General features: G+C 38.8%; 1 protein-coding gene across 2 annotated transcripts in view; it reads right to left on the bottom strand.

Annotated features, from left to right (window-relative positions):
* lrrc75a (leucine rich repeat containing 75A) overlaps positions 1-27,285 on the bottom strand; it is a 63,149-nt gene that overhangs the window by 29,370 nt on the left and 6,494 nt on the right. The window contains exons 1-3 of one of the 2 annotated variants that reach the window (XM_067593963.1): positions 21,688-21,748; positions 18,465-18,593; positions 181-293 (exon numbers count right to left, since the gene is read on the bottom strand). In XM_067593963.1, the coding sequence (XP_067450064.1) occupies positions 181-293; positions 18,465-18,593; positions 21,688-21,699 (254 nt within the window). In that variant the 5' untranslated portion in view covers positions 21,700-21,748. Of the gene's footprint in view, positions 1-180; positions 294-18,464; positions 18,594-21,687; positions 21,749-27,285 lie in introns of those variants that run through there. The other variant, XM_067593962.1, reaches the window with a different exon arrangement.

The raw sequence follows: 27,285 nt of genomic DNA, 5'->3' as shown, positions 1-27,285 counted from the left end.
TAGACAGAAGGAACTGGTTTCATTTCCAACTGTGAGAGTGAGAAAATAAAGAGGGACATCAGTGGAAGTCTCCATGGCATCCAAAGGGGCAGCAGATGATGACACACTGGTGACACACTGAGATGTTAACAAACACAGTGACATACTATACCATTGCCACACACACACATAGAGGCTCACCAGGCCTGAGGTTTCCTCTTGAGCAGGCCTTGTCTCCTCCACTGAGAGTGGGGGCTGAGATGGTAGGTCAGCTGACGACAAACCTTCTCCATCGCTCCGAGAGAGTCGCCCTCCTGTTGGACACACAGAGACAAAGAGACACACAGACTATCAACTCAATTACAGAGCAGCTGATGAGGAAAACCTTCAGGTGGCCATATTGCAAGTCTTCAGCACTAAAGGAGCTGTGATGAGAACAGCTGGTTGTAAACTTGCAACTTTTTAACTGAGCAAAAGTAGACGTGATTCATTTCTACATTGGACTTTCTCCTGTTAGCCTTCATCTGACTGATGTAATATTGAGCTTGTTAGCTAGGTAGGTAGCTAGGTAGACCTCTAGACTTGTTGGCACATTTGCCAACAAGTCTAGAGGTCTTCTATATACAAATCTGACAATAGGTTGAGTATGTAGTACATTCATGCTGAAAAATTATCATATTATATAAGTACATCTAAAAATACCAGACCACCTGACATTCAACAGGAGGCCAGAGAATGTAAATGAATGCTAATGTTGCTGCTTGTCAGTGGCTGGATGTAAAATCAGGCGACTGCTTGGCAGCGAATCAGAGCGTAATGAATTCAAAACGCTTTGTCGTAAACAACGTAAACAATAGACATAGATGCTGAATTCACTCAAAAGTGACCCAGAAATAAACTGATTCACTCTGTAGATTGTAAAATCAGTTTTCTCAACACCGTAATCTTTAGCTTCTGCTACTGTTAGCCATGCATGACTGAATTTTAAGCTCTGTGATTGGCTGATTCTTCCTGAAATGCACCTTAGGAGTCGTAGTTAACTTCTACCCTGAATTTGGATTTTAGCACCTTTCAGCTCTTTCTTTTGGTTTCACAGCCTGCAGCTTTACTACTTAGATTTACTCTCATCGCTCTCACCAACCTTGTTTCCAGTCACAGCAGGCAGCTGTACACTCCCTGCCCTGCACCAAACCACTGACAGACAAAGCTTGCAAACAGCCAACAAGCAACACAGGAGATAAAGGACTTTCTAGGGAACTGTATGTGAGACAACAAACCCCAACAAAGCCAAATTTAATTGATTAATCATGTAAATGTAAAATCTTGATAGATTATTGTCTATATCATGCATCACTCATCCCTTATTTAGATATTGTATGGTAAGATCATCACCCCAGGCTACTCTGGAAAAGAGCAACAAGTCATAGGTAATCAATTGATTTAATAAGTGCAATTTAGAGGATTTATTGTATACTTGGCCTTTCTCAAGGTATGAACAAAAGGAGGTGGAAATGCACCTGGCACAACAAAATCATTCAATGGAGCTTCATGTTCAGTCATCCATCGATCATTCAGCACATATTTAGATTCAGCAAATCCAATGTAAGCAAGTAGTGACAGGTACGTATTTTGTATACAGGTATGTAATGTGTATTTGGCTTTGACACTGTCAGCCAGAGTTGCAGAGTTGTACACACAGGGGAGTGGGAAAGGTGGACACAACATTATCACAGAATAAGACGGAGCAGTGAAGTGTTGCAGCAGTAATAGACAGCAATAAGATACATGGATATAATTAAAGGATTTGAGGACCACTGGAGCAAAGAATTAGCAAACACGCCTTCTGCCGACGTCAACTTTCTGATATGACAGGACACACACACAAACACACACACACACACACACACACACACACACACGTTTGCTTAGGTCACTTTTGGGGACATTACCTAGACATACATAACCACTACTTACCTAAACCTAACCTTTACCTTAATCTTAACCACTAACCCAAAAATCAGCTTTTTCTCAATTGGGGACATGGCTTTTGTCCTCAATTGGACAAGCTGTACCCAATTAACTTTAGTCTGAAATTTGTCCCTGAAAGTGGCCTACGACAGACCATACATCACACATACACACACACACACACACACACACACACACACACACGATGAGGCCGGGGAATTGAATGCTACGCACTGTGTTGATTGGCTAAGTCTGTAATCGCTCTCTATTTGCTGCCTGGTGTGCTACATTACATTCACTTTGTGCCATTACGTTTGAAGAGTACATTCACACACTCAAACATTCATACAATGGGATGAGAAATGTTAGCATGTACACTTCTTTTCTACTATGAAAAAAGGTACCCTGGCACCTCAAGTGACAGATGTGTAAATTACAGTTATGTGACATTACATCTCTTGGTTGTGACGCAAAATGATGATGAAACATAAATGTTCAACATCTCAATTTACTGCTTTGTGTAGAGTCCCTACTGAGCTTCCATCACAGTGAACGAAGGAAGCAATTTCAGACACAGCTTCACAGTTACTGATGCACCGCCTCAGCTGTACCCATCTGCCTCAATGTCACCACAACCCTCTGCTGTACCATCACTGCATGTGTGTGTGTGTGTGTGTCTGTTTATGAGGCTTCGACCAATCACAATACATTTATTCAGGTGGTGAGTCAGGGTTGCAGGTCCCCTGTATCCAGTCTAAAACAGATGGTGAGTGGGAGAAGTGATATAAACAAAGACATTCAGTGTTCTCTAAACTGTGAGGTACAACACTGTATTATTCAGGCCAGTGTGTGTATTTCGGGCCAGCTTGGTAAAATACTGAAGGGTAAAAGTTGAATAGTAAAGCAGAAAATCAATTTTCTAGCAGAAAGCATTTGTGAAAGTCGATGAATGGATAGCAGAGAAAAAGTTCTTCCACTTCTTTTGCTGCCAAATGAATTTCAAACTAAATGAAGTGATAATGATTCCCACTGAGTCAGAAGTTGCAAAAAAGTTGAAGAAAACGTATTTTTGATGTAAACTCACATTTTTAGATTCATAGCAAAGAGCTATTTTTCATATTTCTGGTCTCTGTACTCTACCCTGCTGCCCATTTCCACACTCAGTGAAGACAATGAAACTTATTTATCTTTCTTTTATTTATATGCTTTCACTAATCCATATTTCATATAAACAATGAAGGTGAATGTGAAAGGGGGTGCTAGTTGTGACAAACCCAAAGATAATTATCACCCAACTCTGCAGTTCCTCTAAGCTCTATGAAAAAAGAATAAAAGCTTTTTAATGTACTGAGTCTACATAGTCCAATAAATCTAAGATAAGTCTGATATTATTGCTAATATGACGACCTTTAATAAAACCTGACTGTGCTTCAGCAACAATATGATTAAGTCTTGTCTTTAGTCTGCTCCACATAAGCCATCGCCAAGATTTTATAATCAATAGTTAGAAGAGTAATAGTCTGCCAATTATCTATTCATAAAATGACCATCAGTATCTGGCAATTTTCCCTTTTTCATTGAGAAAAGAGCTGTTTTAATTTCATTTATTGTCAGATCAGAATCACAGTGTATTTCAAGGTCCTCATCAATAACACAAATATGTTTTCCTACTGATAGAACTTTCACAGGAACAATCACTGAATTCAGATGTACACAAATTACCATAAAAGGAAGTTGGAAATTAATTTGAACTTTTTCACATGGACATACACTGATGTGAAGCACCTTTATGGCATCTCTACTTGTCAAAGCAGGAACAGCACTGATGTAATTAATAACATTAACAATGACTTCCTTCCACAGTTTTGTGCTGCGCCAAAGTAGCCAATTAAAAAATCAATGAATACAGGTTCAACAAATTTTGGTTTAGTTCTGGCATTAGTGGTGTAACTGAACGTAGTTGATCCGTGTTTTGGAGAGCAACGACCAAACCAGCATCAAATGTGTCCAAAGTGACATCTGCAGGTATGTTTACATGCTGTTTAATGTGCTGTAGCTGAGCAGATTGTTAGCTATCTAGCTGCTAACTGACATTAACAGTGCACTTTTCCCGGTGAATGTTTGTTTGGTGGCTCCTTCCTACACAGGCTGTTGTTTCATTCACTACCATGTTTAAAAAGTTTAAAAAGTTCCTTACTTAAAGTGTTTTACAGAATAAATGGAAAGCTAAGTAATATTTGTCTCCCTTTTTTTTTTTTTGGCTGATCTGAAAAATGATCTGATCCATGACTCAAAACCGTGATACAATCCGAACCATGATTTTTGTGATCTTTTGCACCCCTATCTGGAATGGATCTAGGGATGGCAATGTCAATCCACCACTTTGGTCCGGCCTGAAATATCTCAACAACTATTAGATGGATTGCCATGAAATTTTGTACAGATACTCGTAGACCCCAGAGGATGATTCCTGATGATTCTGGTGATTTCCGCTTGTGCCATCATAAGATTCACATTTGTGGCTTTAAGTGAAATGTCTCAACTTCTGTTGGATAAATTGTCATGAAATTTTGTACACACATTCATGTTATCTTCACGATGAACTGTAATGACTTTGTTGATACCTTACGTTTTGGCACCATCATCAGGTCAAAATTTGTCCAATAGGCTACTTTGGTTTATCACCAAATACCAATAACTCCCATCAACTGTATTTGCAGTTAGTGCAAATTAGCCATTGTTACCATGCTAGCATGCTAAACTACGATGGTGAACACGGTAAACATACATGCTTAACATCAGCGTGTTAGTATTATCATTGTGAGAATGTTAGCACGCTGACATTAGTATTTAGTTCAAAGCACTGCTGTGTGTAAGTGCAGAGCTACTAGCATAGCTTGTTAAGCTCTGGATGCATTCATTAATTTGCTCTATTCTAATTTATATGCATTTTTTTCTTTGCAATAATAATAATTATCCAATAATTATTTGTTACAGCAGGTCATAACCCTTCCACACTGTTCACTTCCTACAACAGATTAACAATGTGTCCATTACACTATAATGTATTTGTTTTTGGATACATTCAGACATATTTATCTTTATAATTCATATAAGCTTAATTATCTTTTTCTGTTTTCTTTCTTTTTAAATTTGTATTGACACTGTACTAAAACAAGTTCCTTGAAGCCATTAACTTGTCAACACATTTTCTTATTCTGATGCAATGAATAAGAATGAATCCTGTAAAGTCTTTCTGCTGTTTCACATTTCACATGACATGGTTCCTTTAAGGGTTGAGAAAGTCCTGTCACTCCTGCTCTGATGAAAACCTTTTAGAGGCCATTGTATAAACTCAAATATGCACAGATGTCGTGCTAGAAACACAATGCCCTAGTTTCTGACAAGCTAACATTTTGTAGATGCCAGGTTTTCATTAGACAAAGATATTATATTTCTCTATATGCTCACATAATTGGAATTTCTAGTTTGCATTAACATCCGATCGAGACACATTTGAAAGGCTGATATTCAACCAACAAAAGATATTTTATTTTTTCAACATTCTGCAGTTGTTGTTTATTTGTGTAGTCTTCGTTAAGATGTATTGATGTTTTGTACCAACACTCTTGGTAATGTACAGTAAGAGTGGTCTCATCATGTCAATAAAGCTGTGTGAATTGAATTGTGCTGAAATGAATGAGACAGAGAGCTCAGGTTGATGAAAACAGCAGCAGCATCTGGCTGGAGCCTCGTCGCTTCACTGTGGCCTTCTCTACATTATACTGCATCCAGCTCTCTTTTCTCTCATCCTTTTCCTTTTTTCTCTTTGGCCTTAACTCCCTCTGTTTCTTTGCTTTTCTGTCTCCTTCATTCTCTGATGTCCTTCCCTGTCATATTCCTCCCCCTTCTCTCCCTCTCGTTACATTATTGATACACAACACATCTATGAATCTTTCCAGTCTCGGGAGAACGTATGACCTCTCCTCTCTCTCCCTCTCCTATTTCCCTATGCCTCCATCTCTCTCTCCCTCTCTCTTATTTATCTGTCTTTTTCATCTCTATTCCTTCCCCTCAGGGTAGCCTGCTGATAAAGTTAGCTTATAAAGTACAAATGGAACCATTACTTTAGTCCTATTTTTCACTGCATGGCCTGCATGCTCTGGTAAATTACTGCTAAACTGTCCCTCCATTCTGCAGATAAATTGTTTGGATAATTCAATCTCTTTTCAGCGGTCAGGTGGTGCAGGTGAAAGACACACAGACTGTTGGCTGCTTTTACAGCATCTGAGGAAGGAATCACTTCACTCTACATGTTTGAACCTGTAAACCATAGGTGGGTTTTTTTAAGAGTCTAATTCAGTATTTTTACACTCAAACCCTACAGAACAGAAAAATTAAATAAAAATAAATGACTCTATTTGCTTTCCAGAATTGTATTTCTGGTAATGTACATAATGTCCTGGAGCAGTGTTTAGACCTTAATGTATGGAAATAATATCTCAACAAAAGGAAAAACAAAATAAAAGCTAACCCTAAACAAAAACTATAATTAAATGTATTCAAAAAATTAAAAACTTAAATGTAATTTCTGCTGCTAGGGGTCTCTGAATCAAAATAATAAAAAAGACAGAGTTTGATGCTGTTGTGAAGTAGTGTGGGATCATGGGAGATGTTGTCCTCATTGTTAAACAATCAGCTTCTCCTGTTTAGGATTCTTTCAGTGTTCATCGTTCAGGAGGTTTTTACTGAGAGCAAAATTATGACTAAACAATGACTAAAATCCTTCATCCGGTTAAAAGATGTACTTAAAAACAACCAAGATCTAACAAGTTTATCATAAAAATATGGCTTAAAACTGAATAAAAGTCAATTTATGACAGTTTCTGGCGAACAACCACAACGCCGACATATTATTTTGTATGCTTATATTCTTCGATAGACGCCATTGTGGTGAAAAAACCACAACACTGACGCATGCGCACAAGATGATCATAATCTTGTGTGTGTATACTCTTTGGTAGAGCGGGTATGACCCCATTGACAGGCGACCAAATGAAATGGGCCATTACATTGATTAAAATTACAGATTTCAATGGGTTTGAAAATTGTTGGAAACATTTGGGATGATGTAAGTATACATCAAAATATATAACACGTTGTCATTTTTAGACATTTTAATGTGGAATAGTTACATATTATAGCTTTAATGATATATATAATGATATACTTTAAAGATATATAAAGTTGTATGAAATGTTCAACTTAACTAGAACTGTTAGCTAGGCTTATGGTAAATGAGAAGAATAAGTTTAAGAATAATAATCACCAAATATACCAAAGTACTCACCAAATATGACAACTGCAGTAGTTTAAAAAGTGTTTTACTTTTAATTTATGCAACCAAAGACGTACATTATCAGTCACACTCACAACTGCAGTGAGCTGCTCAGGTTTACTAATGTAAGCTAACAGCTAGCAACAAACTGAAGCAGCACATTTGGCAGTATACTTTGGCATATTAACGTACAAATACAAGTGTTTGGAACATAATAAGGATACGAACAGACTGCGAAGGAATGAATTATGCTGCAGGAGAGATTTGAGAAGTTTCTATGGACAATTTCATACAAAGTTTTCTGTGCCTTAGCACAAAGCTACAACACTTTCAGAGCCACATTTTCAAGTCTTGTAGTGAATGTTTGCTAATCAAAATAGAAAACAGGTTTTCAGTTACATATTCCTTGAAGGATGTGTTTCAGTAGGATGTGCCCACATGAGTGACTAACTCCTAGATATTACTGTACATCTTCAAATTTTGGCTACTGTTGAATTTCCTCATGAGAATAACTAAAGACAGCTAAAATTATGTTGGCGTTTGATCAAAGGTCACTGTAGAAATTTTATGAGTACAGCATAAAAATAAAAAACATGACTAAAATTGGAAAAAATCTTATAAGACATATGAATCTCTCCAACTAGACCAGATTGCCTTTAGTTTTTTGTCAATTAAAACAAAAATCACCTAAAATGCAACTGAATCTAATACAATTTTGTCAAAAGACTGAATAAAATTAACACAGCTGTCAGCACTCATGAATCTTCAAGCCTGATCATAGTGACTCAAAAGTCAAACAAGATTTCAACAGAAGCAACAATAGCAACTTTGTCAGCATGAAGACGTTGTTTTCTCTTAAAGTTACACCCCCTGTTAGTAAGTCATACTGCAGCTGGATGCACTGAGCAAAACTTGGGAGAGACTCAGCAGCCACACATTTCTCCGTTCTCTGTCGTCAGGTTAGGCTAACCCATTGTTGCTAACTTTGGAGCTAACCTCTTTCACTTTTCCAGCAGTTGGGGAAACGACAGACGTGACTTTTCTTGGTCTTGAGAAGCTGCAGCATTTATTAACTGACACACTGTAGCCTGTACTCTACATTTACAGCCAGATTGACAACTTACTGCTAACCTTTTCCTGTGCTCCGCTCGCATTCACCATCACTTTTCTGCTGCTCACTCTTTTGCTTAACCACTTACTCACTACGCACACACATTACGCACTGCCCTATTCCTTGAAGGAGCTACACTACCAAGAGTTTCCCAGGCACAACACAGAGGTTGACTCACATTATGGAACAGCACTGCACAGAGGCTCCCAAATGCTATTGATTTCTGAATGAATGGGTGTATTGCGTTATTTTTGGCATTAAAAAAATATTTTTTTGGCTTGGCGGGCGTTCTTGTTGGCCTAGTGACCTGCCAGGTCTGTACAATTATAGGGGAAACACTGTACTGCATTAACCTCATTAGTTCAGTCAGTAGAATATACAAAAAAAGAAAAATAAATGTAGTTTTGGCAGCCAGTTAATGTCATAAATACTCTTTCTTTTCTGCCATAAAACCGTAAAATATGGGGAAACACTGAATCCTGAATGCATGGAAATGGTCAAATTTCAAGCTTCAAAACAAAAGTGAAACTTTTTATACCAAGATTTCAAAAACACACATCTGTTGAACCCTTCTGTCCACTCTCCTGTCTTTCATGCTGCAGGTGCGATGCATTATCCTTTGGCCAATATTTCACTTCATTTAGCACTTTGAGAATGACAGTACAGTCTCTGATAGTTGAGCGTGAAAGATAAAGGAGCTCCAGCACAGACACAATGATGGAGAGGCTGAAGCACTATATGAGTGTGTGTATGTGTGTGTGTGTGTGTGTGTGTGAGAGAGAGAGAGACACCCCTGTCTGGGTGTTTGTCGCCAAAGCAGTGACTTATGAGTAATCGATAACTTTCCTGCCAGTATTCCTCATTACAAAAACACACGCACACTCACCTGCTAAGATGTCTTTTCATACTGAATAAGCATGTCCTGTGGTTCAGCTTAAATTGCATTTTGGCATCTATTCATCCAAAGCCTTTAAATCTTCTCCAGTAAATGGCATGTCTCCACTGGAATAGATATCTCACTGGGTCCGTCTCAGCTATTGAACTGGAATGTCACTATGAGCTTTGAGTGTGGCAAAGAACAAGGGAGAAAGGGGAAAAACTGTCCTCTATCACTAAGGTTAAAATGAAATCTGATAATTTTCAAATTTAAGAATGTTTAGTGGAGTGCAATTGACATGATCTACTATAATGCCACTTCATCTTCTGTTTGAAGAGGTTACCTATGGCTCCATATACACTGCAGCTGATGTGTGTCTACTCAAAAATGTACCTACATGTCAGGGCTGTGGCAGCTACAGAGATACCACATGGGGAATGCAAGAACTGTGATTGGTCAGCTCAGGCTGCTTGTGTTTTCTCCACAGACTGGATGTAGCGAATTGTGACGTCACACGTTGGTTTGCACTGGAGCCAGTTTGTGTTGCAGCTTATAGTCTGCCGCATCTTTTCCGTTTGGAGCCAGGACCTCCAAATAAGGAGTGCGGGGTGTTGCCTTTTATGCTCTGGAAATATGCCCCGCCACCCTGTACTTCACACTTCAGCTAAAGTTAGCTACTTTAGCTAGATTGTGCTAACAGGGCAGCTATTGTAATCAAGTAACATTAAACTCACCGAAATATCGCGATAATAGTCCGACTCAGTGCGAGTCCCGGTGGCTGGAGAGAGTAGCAAGTGAGTGAATTGTCAATCACAGTTATCAATCAACGCTCACACAGTAGACATCAAAACTTCTATAAGTCTTCAAATCTTATTAACAGAGCAATGGGTCCCAGGGACGAAGAGGTGCCAGGGTGAAATCAGGCTTCTTAGAAAGTATTTGAAAGCAGGATAAATTAATTGTTAGTTGTTATCAACAAAATATTATTTAAGAAGCCAGCTTTATGCTTTAATTCTAACTGAATAGTCACACTGGTGAATTAAATCCTGTGAGCAACATATATTTCAGCTACATTACCTTCACAGTGATGAGAGCACTCTGATAAAGGCCATGGGACTAAAATGCTTTGATCATGGGTTAACTTAGAATTATGTGAAGCCAAATAAATTAATCACTTCTCTTTAATAAACTTCTTTTTGCTGCAATTCAAATCTGTTTTCCTTTTCACTACATTTTTTCAAAAAAGTACCAAACCCCACAATTTTTAATACTGAAAAATGGAAAAAGAACCTTCAGACTCTTATCTGTTTGCTTTCTATTTGATTGAATTAAGGCGGCTGTAACTGATGTTTTATGCTTGACAAAAGAAATGGATAAAATAAATAATAAAATTGATGATGCTTATAATTTAAATCAGACATCATATCAGGTGGTGGAACATGCTGACTGGCTCGTATCTGACATTAAATTAACAGCCAGTATCAACAGGGTCAAACACATACACACACAGACACAAACACTGTTTTTTGAGCCACATGAAGCCAATTGTTGGATTCATAGCAAAAGCAAAGTGGAGACACGGGTGGGTGGAATGACGCAGAAGATAAGTGAGAAATGGAGATTACTTAAAGGTGCAGGGAGGAGACAGAAGAGGTGTGAAACAGAGATGAAAAGCTAAGGATAATGGAGAGAAGAAGAGAAAATAAAAAGAGAGAAGAAAGAGAGAAGTTCACTGCAGCTGCAGTGATAAAGCAGCGAAGCTTTCAGCTGCCACAAGTATAGATTCACAAGCCACCCTGCTTAGCTGGAGTCACACAGCAATGAATAGACCTTTCACACTTTGTATGCAGGCAGTTGTGCTGCTGTGTAACTGTGTGAGTGTAAGAGTGTGAGATCAAGAATAAAAGTGAAGAATATGAGAAAAAAAGTTAGTCTGTATTTGTGTGTGTGTGTGTTTGTGTGTGTTTGTGTACAGGTGTTTGCTTGAGTGTGATTTGTGTACATGCATGAACGAGTGTGTGTCTGTATATGAGTGTGCAGGGATGTTTATTAATAGTGAATTTGAATAAGGCATTTGCACTTATGGTATTGTGTTTGTCTTTGGCAGCGTGTGTGTGTGTGTGTGTGTGTGTGTGTGTGTTTAGTATAGACAAATCTGGGTTGTAGGCGGAAGTAGACAAACCACCATTACCCCAGTGGCACATCCACTGAAATGCATATAAATTAGGGCTGCAACTAACAACATTTTTTCCCAATATCATCATCAAATATCTTGTTTTGTCTGAGCAACAGTCCCAAAGAGACTATTATTATAATGTAAGACAAGAAAAAGCAGCCAATTCACCCATCTGAGAAGCTAGAACTGTCAAACGTCTGGCTTTTTTTAAAAACTTTTTTATGCAAAATAATACCAAACACTTGAGCTCAGGGAAAACATCCATAAATCAAATCAGAAATATATATGAAATGATAATAATAAAAACAATAATAACAATAATAACAATAAAAAATAACTCATTGCCGTACATCCTGTTTCCCAGAATTTGGTTATTTCAGGGCATTTCCAGAATACATGACAAGTGTTTACTCTTTACCTTAAAGAATCTAATTAAATTCTTCCTGGTAAATTCCTTCCAGGTCTGCAAATTAGTGGTTTGGTGAATCTTTGAATGGCTGGCATTTCTGCCTGAACAATGACTTAAATGATTGATTAATTATCAAAGTAGTTGCTGATGAATTTTATGTCAATCAACTTATCGATTAACTGACTAATCGTTGCAGCTCTAGTGTAAAGGATTTCATTTCTGGCACTTTTGCCAAGAAATCTGTCCAACAGATCATGTAGAACTAGTTACATGTTGAAAATATATACATCAAATGCCAATAAAATAAAGGTATTAAAGGCAATATAAAAAAACATACAACTTGGTGAGCCACAAAAACTGTATGGTTTTCCTTTACCTACTTTCACAGTATCACGTGTTTCAGATTTTTTTTAAATGATTAAATTCTTCTGAGTACAATGCAAGAAATCATGGAGTTTTTGGTTGATTTTAAGCTAGCAAGTTATTCCTGCTGGGTGTAGCCAGCTGTTGCTCTACAGAGCACTTTGACATCCAGACTGTGGAGGTCGGACAGAGTGCAAAGATGTGTCTTTGCACTAAACTGAATGGCTCAACAGGTGTGGTCAAGCTGGTGACAAGAGAGAAACCCATTAGAAGGTATGCTTTTAGTATTTCCTCTGTAATTTAGGGGTTTCAAGAATTTGAGTTAAACATGAACAGGAAGTCCCAACTTCCTGTTCTCACTTTCAATTGATAGAAGCTTCACTGTTTACTGACTGCTCTCCTACACCTGCACCGAGGCTGTATTAACTGTTAAGATACTGTTAACTCAGATTTACTTCTGCTGCTGCTTCATATTACTTTTCAGTCACAGGAAGGCTTTTATTGTGAAGCAACTATGGGTGATGCACCAGTATTTTTCATCAAAATTAGCTGCCATTGTAGCATATTGAAATATATTTCCCCCAGAAAAAACAGGTGGAAAATTAGAATGATGGAAAACAATAGTTATAGCACATTTGTTTCATGTCATATCCTTTTATCTCCCTGCATTTCCAGCCTGCATCTCTACTGCTACTATCTAAATAAAGGCAAAATGCTAAAAACAATAAGTCAAAATAGTGAGATAGGAATTTAAAAAATTCACTTTGTATCTCATTTTTTTTATTATTCTTTATCTTTTCATCCTTTTTTGTTTTGTTTCCTGGCAAAAATGGGTTTTCATGACTATTGTTTATTAAAAAATTGGGTCTACACAACAACATTTGAAATGTTTGAAATATTGCAGGGAGGAAAGGTAAAAGAAGAAACAGCCAGAGTAAGCTGGTTGAATAAAGAGCTGCAGGCGACAGCAGTCTCATTCTCCAGCAAACCTCCAACACATCATCAAGGTAAACAACACATTTTCCAGTGTTGTCCTGAACACTTGCATCATGAGATAGCTGCTCACAGCTTGACCCAGTGCAGGTACCCCGACTGTTTGGCAAGGTGGCATTTGAGGAAAGGTGTAAACCCAAATCAATTGTTCATGTGGGTTCACTGAAGTCAGACTTTTCATGTAACTCCAGCTTGTCTCAGCCCTTTTTTATAGAAATACCTCTTTGGTCTTTATTGTGTTTGTGTGATCCTGTACTAGTGCACTAGATTTAATACCAATATATTGATTCTTAATTAAACGTCTGTTTGGTCCTTATCTGATATGATGGATATGATGCAGTTTGATTGATTTCACATTTGCTGTAAAATCGATCGATACCACCCGAGCTGTGTATGTGAAGACTCATCCTGGATTGACTGTAATCTAATTACACACAAGTGTGCAGGAGAGTGTTTTATAATTGATAGTAGCAGCAATATCTAGGGGTTTATGTATGGCGCATGTATAATGCTGTAACCTAAATAAAATCACTGCATATTTGGGATTGTTAGGTGTCTTTATGGAAAGTAATAATGACTAATAATAAATAATAATGAACTATTCAGTATATAGCAACTTTAACCCAAAGTGTTGAGGGAGATAATGGAATATTGAAAGATTTGCTGCCCCTTATGGAATATAATGACTGATTTTAGAGTGATTAATTATTTTTTGATTTATGTTTCAGGGTCTATCTCTGAGGGATTCATAAACTCATCAGGCAGAGCAGGATTAACACTGATGTAATCAATGTAACAAATAATTGCTTTTCTATTTATGCATATCACAACTACCTTAATCTATTAATCCTGTCACTTAACTAAAAAGTTTTAAGTCCCTTTGTTTATTTATGGAAATGTGTTATTAGAGACTGCAGTCCTGCACCAAGGCTGTATTAACTGTTAAGATACTGACTGAAATAGAAGAGGTAAAGAAGAAAGGAGAGAGAGGAAGAGGGATGCCCATATAAAGTCACAGTATGCGTTCTGTTTTGGTGTATTTGCATTGCCAGTTTTTGTTGCTCTTATCTCTTCACGCAGCCATTAACAACAAAAACAGACTGTAACAGCATGACTGGCAGCACAATATCCCAAACCACAGCTGTATAAAACAACACAGTGCCAGGTGGAAGTGCAGCAAACAGTGCAGAAAATGTGCTAGGGAAAACAACATCCTTAAAACATGTTCCCTCTGCAAAAATGCAGTGTTATCAGCTGCCTGAAGGCAGAGCAGGTCACGTGTGTTGGGTGTGAAAGGTCCCTAAGAATACTCTTTGTGCTTTTATGGCACTGCTTGATGGACATTTCCTCTGTGGAGGGAACCAGTGAGTCTGGGACATCCTCACAACTGTCTGTATGGCCCTGCAGTCCTGGGGGCTTAAGCAATAAATAGGATGTAGAAATTCAAAGACTAAAGAATAACATAAGTTAAAGCTGCTATATTTAATGTGAAAGGGGTCACTTGAAGTGACCCATAGCACTTAACTCTGCTGTTCCCCTCTTTCCTACGGTGCATTCTAGCATTTTTCAGTTAATTGTTTTGGTTTTACAACCCACAATGTTTTGGTTCACTCTCAGTGTTCTCATCAGTGTTGTTTCCAGATGATGCAAGCAGCTGTTTTCAGCAAAAAAAGGTCAAAAAAACTAGGGCTGTAGTCTCCTGACCCCCCAAAAGAAGATAACACTGTTTGTTTGGGGAGGTAGATAACTCTGGTTCACACTCTAACATGGTGGGTGGCAGTAATGCACCTTAACACTGGTTGCCACCTCCTATAAAACAGAAAAAAGAAGAAGAGGAAAACGCTGCACATCCAGTGGCAGGCCAAGAAAACTGCCGCCGAACAGAGTGAGTCTGAGATGGAAGTAGGAGGAGGAGAGCTGCTTGCCTGGGCTTGTCAGGCTCCAAGATAACGTTATCTTCTGCCTTCTGCAGCTAAGAAAAGGTGAATTTACAGCTCACAGCAACTTAGATATAACGATATAACTTCTCACTTTTGCTTGATATCTAGTGTCAGCAAAAAATGTTGCCAACACTAGATATCACCCACTAATGACACAGCGTGCTAACTACGCTATTTTGTTAGTGTAGTTAGCGTAGATAGCATGCATTAGCTAGGAGGGCTAACTTGGCTTGTTAACTATATTATGTGAATGTTGCTTTTTTCCCCATCAACCAATCAATTGGTTAAAGAGTAGATACAATTTCAGTTGACCAAGTCTTTCTTTGGTTGACTACAGCCCTAAAATAAACCGACTGTATACCCGCCCAGCACCAAACAACAGAGTTAAAAGAAGAGTGAATACTGGACATAAGCCCCATGGCAGTGGCATGACGGTAGCCTCATCTGATTGGCTAATCCTTCAATTTTTTTTCACCAAGGGATGACAGTTTCGGTCTGGCCTCCTCACGGACGTAACATTAGCGTACAGTAGGAGTGCAATATAGTGTTTCAACACACTTTCACCACATAACATTTAGAGGGGCGCTATTTCACTCATTGTAAAATACTCAATGAGAAATGGGGAAGAGATGACAGCAACAGCACAGAAGAATTACCAAAACTGTTAAACAAAGTGTTTTTGTTGAAATGACAACTACAGTCTGAAACAACAGGGGAAGCCTGGCTTCCTTTGACCTCTGGGAGAAAATGCCCCTGGACACGACTCCAAATAGGTGCTAATGTTGCTCTGTCTGCTACATATGAGAACATGCCACTAACATGTTTACCTGTCAACTTTATAGGGTGATCATATGTCAGTGTTGTTTTGACAGTTTGTTGTGCTGCCCCCAAAGGGCAAAAAAAATCAATAAATGCAGGTTTAAGTAAATGCAAGTGAGTGATTTCAATCATAATTTTAAAAAGTTAAGTAGTACCATTGCTCAAAATTACTGCTGCCACTCAACTTGCCATTATTTAACAAATGGCCAAATAAATACGTAGAGATTTGAGATAATAATTCTGCACACCTTCCGTAAAACATAAAGTTTAACCAATTCTTGTGTGAAAAAGCTTAATCATCAATAAAGATTGATCTCTTCACAACAGGCTGAAGTTTGACTGGTTCTTGTTTTACAATTTGACAATATCTAGAAGAGACTGAAATTAGATTTATCCACAGTGTGATAACCACTTATTCAAAAGTGGCTGTAATATTGTTATTTAAATGAAAATAAATTAGTTGTCACACCACAGTATTTGTTACATGGAGATGATTTTCGCTAAGCTTTATTTTAATCTAACCAGTGTCTGCAGGGCAAATATTCACTGATTATACCTTCTGAAGGACAGGACGTACAAAGCAGAATGTCGGAAATAACACCTCTCTCTTCCTCCTTCTCTACTTCCTCTCTCTTGTTGCTTTTCTCTCCTCACATAACAACACCCCCTCTGGTGTGTCTTTCATTTGCACTTCTGCACTTCTCAGCCTTCCTCTGTTCACCTATCATGAACTGCACACAAAGCCCTCCACTTTCCTCATCAGCTTTGGCATGTGTGAAGAGAGTCTCACAGAATGTGGCTTGTACATTGATAACAAGTATTTTTTAGCCTCCACTATGCATACTGTGACTTATGTATCCCTCATATATCCTTGTACATATTTTCCTCTTTCATATAGTGGGAGTCGTACCATATGCAGATATGTAATAATTACACTGATGAGCCCTACATCTCCAGCATCCTGTTTTCACAGGAAATATATGAAATTATTGAGCTAAAATTGTATTTATGAGGTCTTGGTGAGGTCAGGGGAAACATCTAGTACACACATATTACTCACATGGATTGTGTTAGAACAAACGACCATGGGGTGTCCTGTGGCTCAGGGGTTATGAAACTGACCGTGAACTGCAACGTCTCTGGTTGAAATGCAGCTGAGGACCCTTGAATGTCATTCGCCATCTCTCTCACATTTCTTGAACTTGAAAAAGACTATTATCAAAGATGTACACAAAGACATAAATATACATACTGTATATACAGACAATGTGTTTATCTGCTCCATAACCTGTAGCCTAAAGGTTAGCATGTCCAGCTAACTAGCTTACTACCTACAGTAGAAAGACTAATGTAGTGTTATTTCCAAGGCCAAGGAGCACATTGTCAACCAATGTTATATTATATTGTGTTGTCACAGGTTACGTTAGAAAAAGACATATTCAGGACTGGACCAGACACTGTGTTTATTGGTTTTGGGTAAGTCTTGCCAAACATGTTGCCCGAAATAGTATTACGTTTTCAAAAATTAGTTTGTCCTCATAAAAGCCTATTCTTTTTTAAAAGTGAAAATATGAACAATAAAGCATAAATCTAACCTCTATGTTGATTGTCTAAGCATGTTTCTCTACAGTAAGTTAGCAGAAATAACAGTCTGATCTTACTTTTTCCTTTACTGCTTACTATAACACTAGGGCTAACTAGGTCTACCCTGTCATACACGAATGTGTTGAGTTTTGAAATTGATTATCTGAATTATCAGCTGGTGAAGATGCTGACTTTCTGTCTGTGACATGCTAACTTTAGCATCTTTAGCGTCTTTTAGCATGATATCATGTATGAAAGCATGTATCAACAATAATTAAAGGGATCAGTTAGCTTATCATCTCAAGGGCTGAAAGGGAGACTGTAATCAAGAGGTTGAGAAATGATATGACAACTGTTTCTCAGATCTAGATGACTTTTTACAGTAAATACATGGGCTTAATATTGGCTAAAGGTAAGCCTCCTAAACACAGCCTGCACTGGGGCATTAGTGTTTCAGCAGAATACACCACTGGAATTACACATCAGGACTTCCTATCTTCATCTCCATCACTCCTCCTTCCTCCCTGCATTGTTCATCCTGTATGGCTGCTGTCATGCTTTTTCTCCCTCTCTCTCAATTTCTCTCCCTTTCTCTCCCTCAATGACACACTGGACTACATGAATGAACAAACACAAGGCACCGCAGTTCCCTCAAGGACACACACAGCCACACAACCACTTAGAGCACTTCCATAACCTAATAGTGTCAGACAAAATGAGTCAGGAGATCATCTGATAGCAGCAACGCAATGAATCACATCAGCCTGTGTGTGTGTGTGTGTGTGTGTGTGTGTGCATACATGGGTATGTTTACTGAAATAGGCAATATTTAGTAAGTATTCTTCACTTTAGGTGATTTTTACTGTATGTGTATGTGTGTGTGTGTGTGTGTGTGTGTGTGTCATACCGTCTTGGGGCAGTGGACGTATCGTGCCAGGCTGATAATCAGGTCGTGCGTGATGGGGTCAACCAGGTTTCTGAAGCTGGCGTAGCGGTACAACACGTCATCCAGAGATGTTGACTCCATGCCCAGGTCCTACACACACACACACACACACACACACACAGATTAAATAAGACCATCATAACCTTACTTACACAATTGTACATAGCGCTCTTATATAGGCAGTGCTCATGTAGAAAAGGCAAGGCAATCTATTCATATACCACATTTCATACACATGAGTAAACTCAATGTGCTTCACATAAAAATGAAAATGAAAGAAAAAAAGACCCATTCACAACCGTGCAGTGACAAAAAACACAGATGAAATAACATACATTAACTATTCAGTGGCTACAGTACAGTACTCATTTTTGATCACACACATTACATACTATGTTTATGCATTCATACAAACATAAAAGGCACAAATTCATTCATGCACACACAGCCATACATACACACAAATATCTATAGTGCAAGCCAAATTTCAAAAGGAATTTACATTTGCCATGCTGCTTTATAAACTCACTGACCCCCCGAAGCATTAAATTAAAGCCTGTTGCATTGCTTTCCGCTTTCTGACTGTCTGCTTACTAGTCAGGGAAATGAAAATTTGTCACATCTCAAGCTCCATCAAAGCCGACGAAGCATAAACCTGTTGACAGAGCTTCATGCATGAACAGCGGCCTTGTTAAATCTTAAAAAGTCAGCTTGAATGACAACCATGAAAAAAAATACACAAAGAGGATTAGACCGGAACAGTTAAAGGTATTGTGAAGTGTGTACCAAAGCTGCTGTCATCGCCTCTAATACTAATGCAAAGGACAGTGCTGGCTGTGCATATACAGCCTTGCATGATGTGTTTGGGCTCAAATAACTAAGGATATTAATAATTTAGATTATCCATCATTATCCATTATAGACACCCAAAAAATGTACTTTGTTTGGGAGCAAGATTCCACATCTAAAGCATTACTAGTAGTGGGGCACAGAATGTAGACTTTGTCCAGAGTGTGGGAGTAAAGGAAAGGTCATGGGCTCCCTTGGTAGCATGAATATGCTCATTTCATGGCAATATGCCAATTAGATTATGGGGAATTCTGACATTTCGTCCTAGCCCATGCAGTGTCCAAAATGGAAATGGCTCATCCTCTGGGAGCATGAATGTGATCAGTAAAAGTCTGGGCATTCTACCCATTAGATGGTGACATTTCTGAAATATAAGTGCACATTTGGGCCTGATGATGGTTGTCCATCAGTCCACCACTTTGGTCCAAATTTATCTTGACAGCTAATGGACTGCTACAAACTTTGCTACAGATATTCATGGTTTCCAGAAGATTAATTCTTTTATCCCTGGTAATATCTGTTAACTTTTCCTCTAGTGCCATTGCCAGGTCAAAATTTTATTTGTCCAACATTTTTGGTTTATGACCAAATACCTGCAAAGCTAAAGACATTCCTATTAGCCTCAGCTGTACTTTGTGTTTAGTGCTAATTAGCAATGTTAGCATCTTAGCTACAGTAACAAAAACTAAAATATTGACCATGGAAAACATTACAGCCACTGATACAGAATCAATCACAATGTTTGTTGACAATTATTTCTGGGTAGAAAACCCCTGTGTCATGTACATACAATTTAATGGCACGGAGCAAACAGGGGCAAGGAATAACTGATACTCTCATCTGAGGATTAAATGGTTAAGTCTTGTTGTATATGGGGGCGCTGAGCAACGAGAAAGAGTGGAGAAGGGTGCGGGTTTTTCAGATTTCCATCTGGGAAGAGCAAACATGCTCAAAGAAAGCTCTGGATGAAAAGACGGGGGCCTTAAAGTGTCAGGTGTTTGGGAAATCTGGCAACCTGGTCTTCATGACTGAATTTGTAGGAAGCATTTTGTGACAAGTAAGCTTTATGTCTCATTTCATTTTCAATAAGTTTTCAAAGAAACAACTTATTTGAGGTTGTTGGTGTTGCGTTAAAGTAACGTTACATCAGATAGGTCAGACCAACGTGTTTAACTGAAAATGACAACAGAAAATAAACAAGTTGGCTGATATCACATATCTCCACAATTCAAATCAACCACCAGTTGTTTACCCGGAAGTGACTGTTGTTAGTTGTTAGTTAGTGCAATGTCATGGTGATTCGGTCCATACCTGCTAAACATCAGCATGTTAGCATTGTCATCGTGAGCATGTTAACATGCTAAAGTTAGCGTTTAGCACAAAGCACTGCTGTGCCAGAGTATAGCCTCATAGAACTGCTAGCATGGCTGAAGATTCTTGTTACTTCAATACATTTGGATTACAAGTATTGTAAATTGCTAGGGATAACACTGTGTTTCAACGGTGCTACATTTAATGTGCTTAAATTTAATGTGGTGCAAACAAGGTAGACAAAAAGTACAAAAAGACATCATAAGGTGCCAAGACAAGACAAAATAGGGTAAGGCATGACAAAAACAAGTATAGACAACATACTACATGAACTACAAAAAGCATTGTGTTTTGGTCCCAGAGTGGCCACCGCATACTAGCTTGCCACAATATTTAACAAGCCTATAAAGAACTATAGATCACTGTCATTTTCACCACTGGCTAAAACTAAAGCACTTTGCAATTGCGTTCTAGTATCATCACAAATCTCCACTGAGAATTTAATATATCTTAGAGCCAAATCACTGAAATCACTGTCTAGTTGCCTTATAATGTAAATCATAATGCGTACATGTTACTTTGTTCACACCCTGTATTTGTTTCTCATCAGGGGGACTGAGTTTATGACCAACCCTTGTGTTAACACACACACAGCCAGCTGTATACATCCTATATAACAGGATGTTGTTTCAGACGATACATACTGTCTGCTCCGGCACAACACTCTGTATACACAATATGTAATGGCTCTGCTTTTCTATCATCACCGCTATTTCAGCTGCTAATGCCAGTGGGCTTGAAACACTTTTTAGGGGAAAATGTATTTTAGTCTGAATGTAAGTGCATGCTCATATATTTTTGTGTGTTTGGGTTTGTTTGTGCAGACAGTTCATAGCCTGTTAACTGGCAACAGGACCAACCATGTTCTGAAAACTGAGAGAGAGAGAGAGAGAGAGAGAGAGAGAGAGAAAGAGAGAGAGAGAGAGAGAGAGAGATGGTCTCCTCCAGAAAAGGTATGACTCACTGAGGTTTCCATGCTGCCTATTGTTCTGCGTAGGAGGGGCAGTAAATGATGACAGGAGCCTTGACTGAATGACAGACACACAAACAGTCATTAATCAGCTGCGGCACAGATGAGAGCGACATTAATAGAAACATAACAGATGAGAGAAACCTATGATTAGTGCATCAACAGGTATGTGTTGTGATATGTCCTGGTGGCGAACAGGATACACAGTTTCCAGTTGAGATCACACAGTCACAAGTGGTGCTCTGTGGGTGTATCGTGTCTGAAATTATTCCTGCATGTGTATGTGTGAGGACCTAGTGGACCCGGCGCTGCACACCCCTTTCTGGCGGCCATTTGTCCAACAGAGCATGTTGAATCTACAACAGAGACAGTAGCATGAAAATAATTGGCTAGTTTGCCTTTTTAGCCTTTCCACTATGTTTGTATTGTGAATTATGAATACAGACTAATTACTAGTTATTTCTTTCAGCTGCAGTCTCTGCAGTGTGTCTAATTACTCCATCTCTTCCTTACTAGACCTTACTTCTGTATAACCAGCTGAATTTATACTCTTCTTGGCTTCTTTCAATGTCAATAAACTTGGCTTTTAATAGCTTGGGTAAAGAGTTAAAGAATTTTGGGAAACTCCACCCATTTATTTCTGGCCAGGAGTTAGATGAGAAATTCAATACCACTCTCATGTCTGTACGGTTAATATGAAGCTACAACCAGGAGAAAGTTAGCCTAAAGGCAGGGAGAAACAGCTAGCCTGGCTCCAAAGGTTAAAAAAAATCAGCCAACCAGCACTTTTACTTGATTTCTTTACTTTTACTAATTTACGTGATGGGACTATTTGTTGTTGGCCAGTTAAAAGTTAGAGGTGTTGGTAGGCAGATGTTTTTTGAACTTTGTTGTAACGGGACAGAGTGCACAGTGAACTCCGCAGTCACACATTTCTCTGTTCTCTGTTTCTCTGTTTTGTGTCTTCAGGTTAGGCTAACCCATTGTTGCTAACTTTGGAGCTAACCCCCTTCACTTTTTCAGCACTTGGGGAAACAACAGACGTGACTTTTTAGCATTTATTAACTGACACACTGTAGTCTGTACTGTACATTTACTGCCAGACTGAAAATTTACTAACTTACTAACCTTTTCTTCTGCTCCACTCGCATCCACAGTCACCTCTTTGCCCCTCGCTCTTTCCCACCCCCTACGCAAACATATTACGCAATGCCATATTCCTTAACAGAGTTACGCTACCAATAGTTTCCCAGGCAACGACACAGAGGTTGACTCACGTACCGGAACAGCACTGCACAGAGACGCCCAAACATTATTGATTTCCGAATGAATGGATATTTAGTGTTAATTTTGGCATTAAAAAATATTTTTTTGGGCTGGTGGGGGTTCTCGTTGTTATAATTATAGTGCAACAGTGCAACATTTGGATGCTTTTCGGTACATTTTTATGCCTCAAAAATGACAACACTGGTGGCAAAAATCTGAAGAAATACAGATCACTTCTGTGTGAGTGTGTGTGTGTGTGTGAGATGATGAGTCAGAGGAGCACAGATTGTCTTCCTTCATAGTGTGATAAGGATTTGAGGTGTTATGCAAATAGATCAACCCCTGAATAGAAATTAATCTTCAGCTCACTCTAATCTGAACCCAAACACTAAAAGGTTTACGAATCAACAGTTAGCATATTCACAACATCTCACAACAGTGCTGAGGGTGTGTTTGTGTGTGTGTGTTTAGTGATGAGGTCTGCAGTGGTAAAAAGTAAAAACAATAGACAAAAGTACATAAATGCTATCCACCCTCGAGAAGTGTCATACATTATTAACAGTGGTCCATCATGAAATATACATGACATGGGCAAAATAGAAATAAAAATGCAGAGTCCACTTCCTTGAACTCTGAGGGGGTAGTGTGTTGAGTGCGTACACACACACACAAACCATTTGTGTTATAAGGAAAACAGTGTGGGCTTTTCTTTCATTAGAAAGCACCACCTACACTAATTAGAGACGGTCAACATCAAAGCGGCGGTCTGAGCCTAGCTGAACATGAACAAAGATGGAGCTGGAGACAGACAGGGCAAACACGACGGCTCAAGTGCAGGCTCTTTGGTAAATAAGAGGAAATGGCAACCGGGGGCTTAAGGACCCATATATGAAGCAGACATTGACCTTTTATTGAAGGTCACATACAGACCAGACAGTGTCATCCATCTCTGACATGATGGAAGGTATTCTTAGATTACTAATGAACAATTATTATTATTATTCATATCTTTATATTAAAAGGTCTGAGTAGAAAAATTGCTTGTTTGTCCAGCTTACTAGGCCTCTCCTCAGGTTCAAGTAGAGTGGAGCTGTGCTGGGTCACCAAACTACATGTGCTAATCATGAATAAATTAGGGCAGCTGAATATCATATGGCAATCTATCAATTCATTTGAATGTTCTTTGCTCACCTACCACGTGTTTGGTTTCTATGACACATGTGCAATAGTGTCTCATTCCCTGGCTCTGCCGTGTGCACTCTGTTCCTACACTGACATGACATCCAGCCCAAAAAATTGCTCTTCTAGGCTAAGTTTTATACATATTCTTCCTTCATGGTTTTCAGATTCACTATACCAAGCACAATAATTCACCTTGTGTGCCATTCAATGTGTCCTGTCAAAATTTTACATGTCCACTAATAAGAATTAAGTTAATTAAGCACATGTCTGTACACACCCACACAATCCTGGGAAATGCAATTTAGTGAAAACACCTGTGCAGGTTTATCATTAGCATGTAAGGGCTTTAAAGGTCTAATGTATTTTTGTTTTTTTATCACTTGTAAAAAGAAATGATTCCATGTTTAAGGAATCTGTTTTGTCTGTACATATTCTGAAGCAAGAAAACCTCATTCAAGATCACACTTACATTAATGCAGATTACTAAAAATCTAGCACTGGAACATGACCTTATACAACAATATGTCATGTGGTGCACTCCATACATCCAAATAAGGAAAAAGAGTACATGGGTGAGTGGATGTGTGTAATAACAGCAAACCAGGGAGGGCTGAACTGTGTAGATGTTTTAGACAGCAGATATTACAGTTAAAAAGGTGGGAATGTGACAGGAGAGAGTATTGTTAGATGAAAAACATGCCGCCACGCTGGTACTACAGTAGATGTTTGTTTATCATACAATATGGATTGTAAATCCCAGGGAAAAAAAAATTACAAGCTAGTGCAACAGTGGCTAATCCAGATGTAATGAGTTTGGGTTTCTATTCCGACATGGTTCACGCATTATTCCAAGATAGTTAACCCTATTAGATACAGATAAATAGATGTAGCGTACAGCTCCTTTTTAATAAGCTGAATTGACTTTATAAGTGTTATTGGATGCCATTTAGATGTAACTGCTATAATGATGGTGGCTTTTGCTGCATTCATATAATATGGGAAAGATGGGAAAGATTCCCGTGATCATAACTTGCGAGCCTTTACGTCATCAGACAACAAATGATGGTTGTATGATTACAAAGTTGGCTGGGTGAGGGTTAAAAACACATTGTCAACACACGCACTGACAACATAACACTACATCCATTAAATCTGGATTTAATCCCCATGGACGACGGACTTTGGCTGATGTGAGGCGTCCTTATTTTATTAGATTTTTAGGCACTTCCATATTATGAAGCGCCAAGTCGGATATGTGGTAACTTTCAGTTTTCCAGTAGTAATTATGATTTGAAAGTTGGTGTGAATGCTATTTACAAGTCGGAATCTCGTAATTACGATAACTGATATGACATGAACGTGGCAATTGTTGCCATTTTACCACAGGTTTAATGACACATTTGTAGTTCTTGTCACCAAGTGGGAGATATCATAACCCTGCTCCTTGTAAGTTTCATTCTCTATGACATGACATATGTGTTTTGTAACTTAGCTGGTGAAGTAAGTTGTTCTAACCACAAACCAATAGTAAAGCCTGCCATTTTGTTTGAGTATAATGTGAGCACTGAGCTTGTAAAAATTGCACTTGAAAGAGCCTGATTTAGTTGGTGATGGAACAGACTGTACAGACTGCAGGCAGCTCTCACACCACTGTGATTTAAAGTGCAGCCAAAACAAAGCTGAATCAATCAATCAAACAGCACCATGTCGAGACGCTGCCCTTCAGCTGCTGATAAGAGAGATAAGGGAGTATGTGCAATTAACTGTACAATGTATGTAAACCTTGTAGTCTTTTATGCTGTATAACTTTCAACTAAAAAGATTTTGATGACACAGCGTGCAGCACCACAGAGAACACCTGCAGCACAAAGCTGAAAATTAAATTAAGGAGAGTCCTTGTTACTGTATATGTTTGAGGTTTTGAGCTTGAAAAGAAAGGTAATCACTTTTCAGCACCAACTAATGACCATTTGCAGTTAAAATATTAATGGAAACCACAACTTAGCAGCCTCTCAATCTGACAAAACACTGGCCACATACCATATGGGCAGGGATATACTTGCTTTTAACTATGCATGATGGCTGCCTCACATATCCTGCTTCCGTTTGGAGTGCCGGTTGTGCACCTCCTCAGAAATTAACGATACACGTCCACAAGATGCAATATGCACATGAAGGGTAGGGGCAGTGTAGGGGCATTATGAGGATGTGACAGTGTCAGGGGTCAGTATGCACGTCAGCAGCGACAACAATGGCGGAAGGTATTGAAAACAAGTTAATAGACCAATTACCCGCATCTGTACGATGTGTGACAAATATGCTTGTCAGAATACCTGGCATGAGATCAGTACCATTTTAGAAGTTGACGTGGAAACCCGCAAAAATAAATGGAAACAAGTCAGAGACTGTTATGCCTGTGTACGGTGGAAAAACAAAATAGTAACCTCCTCAAGTGTCGACATGTAAATGCAAATCCAGAAGTTCTAATTATACCCTTAGTTCTCTGTTGTGCCCTCTAGTGGAATCCTCCAGTAACACGCAAAGTGCATAAGCAAGTATGTGAACAATTCCACTCACAACACAACCGGTTGTCTACATGAACGCGTGGTTAAAAAGAAAGTATATCTCCATCCTAAAAACGCGAGTTAAAAATCAGATGCAGCGTTTTACAGCAAACTAGGGGCTGCTGAGGGAAGCACGGAGGCTAAATTTAAGGGTGGTGGTTTCCATAGAGGCTGATGGTTATGGTTTAGCGATCAGCTTCGAGGCAGCCCAGGGGGAAGTGGTTAAGAGATGCTAGCTTTGATTTCAAGTTAATTGAAGGGTGGTGATTAAGAAGGTGGCCTCCCCATTAGCTCTTAACAGAGCTCCTGCGTGATTAATCAATGTCTGTTTAGTCCAAGCTCTATGGCAATTGGCATGGTTTCCGGGCAACATGGAGGGAAACCTGGTAACCAGTGAAAAGCTCATATCTTCCACACACAAGCCATCTCTGTCATTTCTTCTCTCTTCTTCTTTTCCCTCTATGAGTCATTTCCTCTTTCATTTTTATAGTGCTCTCTTCTAATGTTTCTATAACCACTCGCCTCCCCTTCCTCTCTTTTTCCTCGTCAGTGTCTGTTTCATTTTAACGCTCCTGGTGTT

The sequence above is a fragment of the Thunnus thynnus genome, chromosome 7, assembly GCF_963924715.1.
Source record: "Thunnus thynnus chromosome 7, fThuThy2.1, whole genome shotgun sequence".
Taxonomy (NCBI): Eukaryota; Metazoa; Chordata; class Actinopteri; order Scombriformes; family Scombridae; genus Thunnus; species Thunnus thynnus.
Note: the sequence above shows the minus strand (reverse complement) of the source record. Positions and strands in the feature narration are given on the sequence as shown.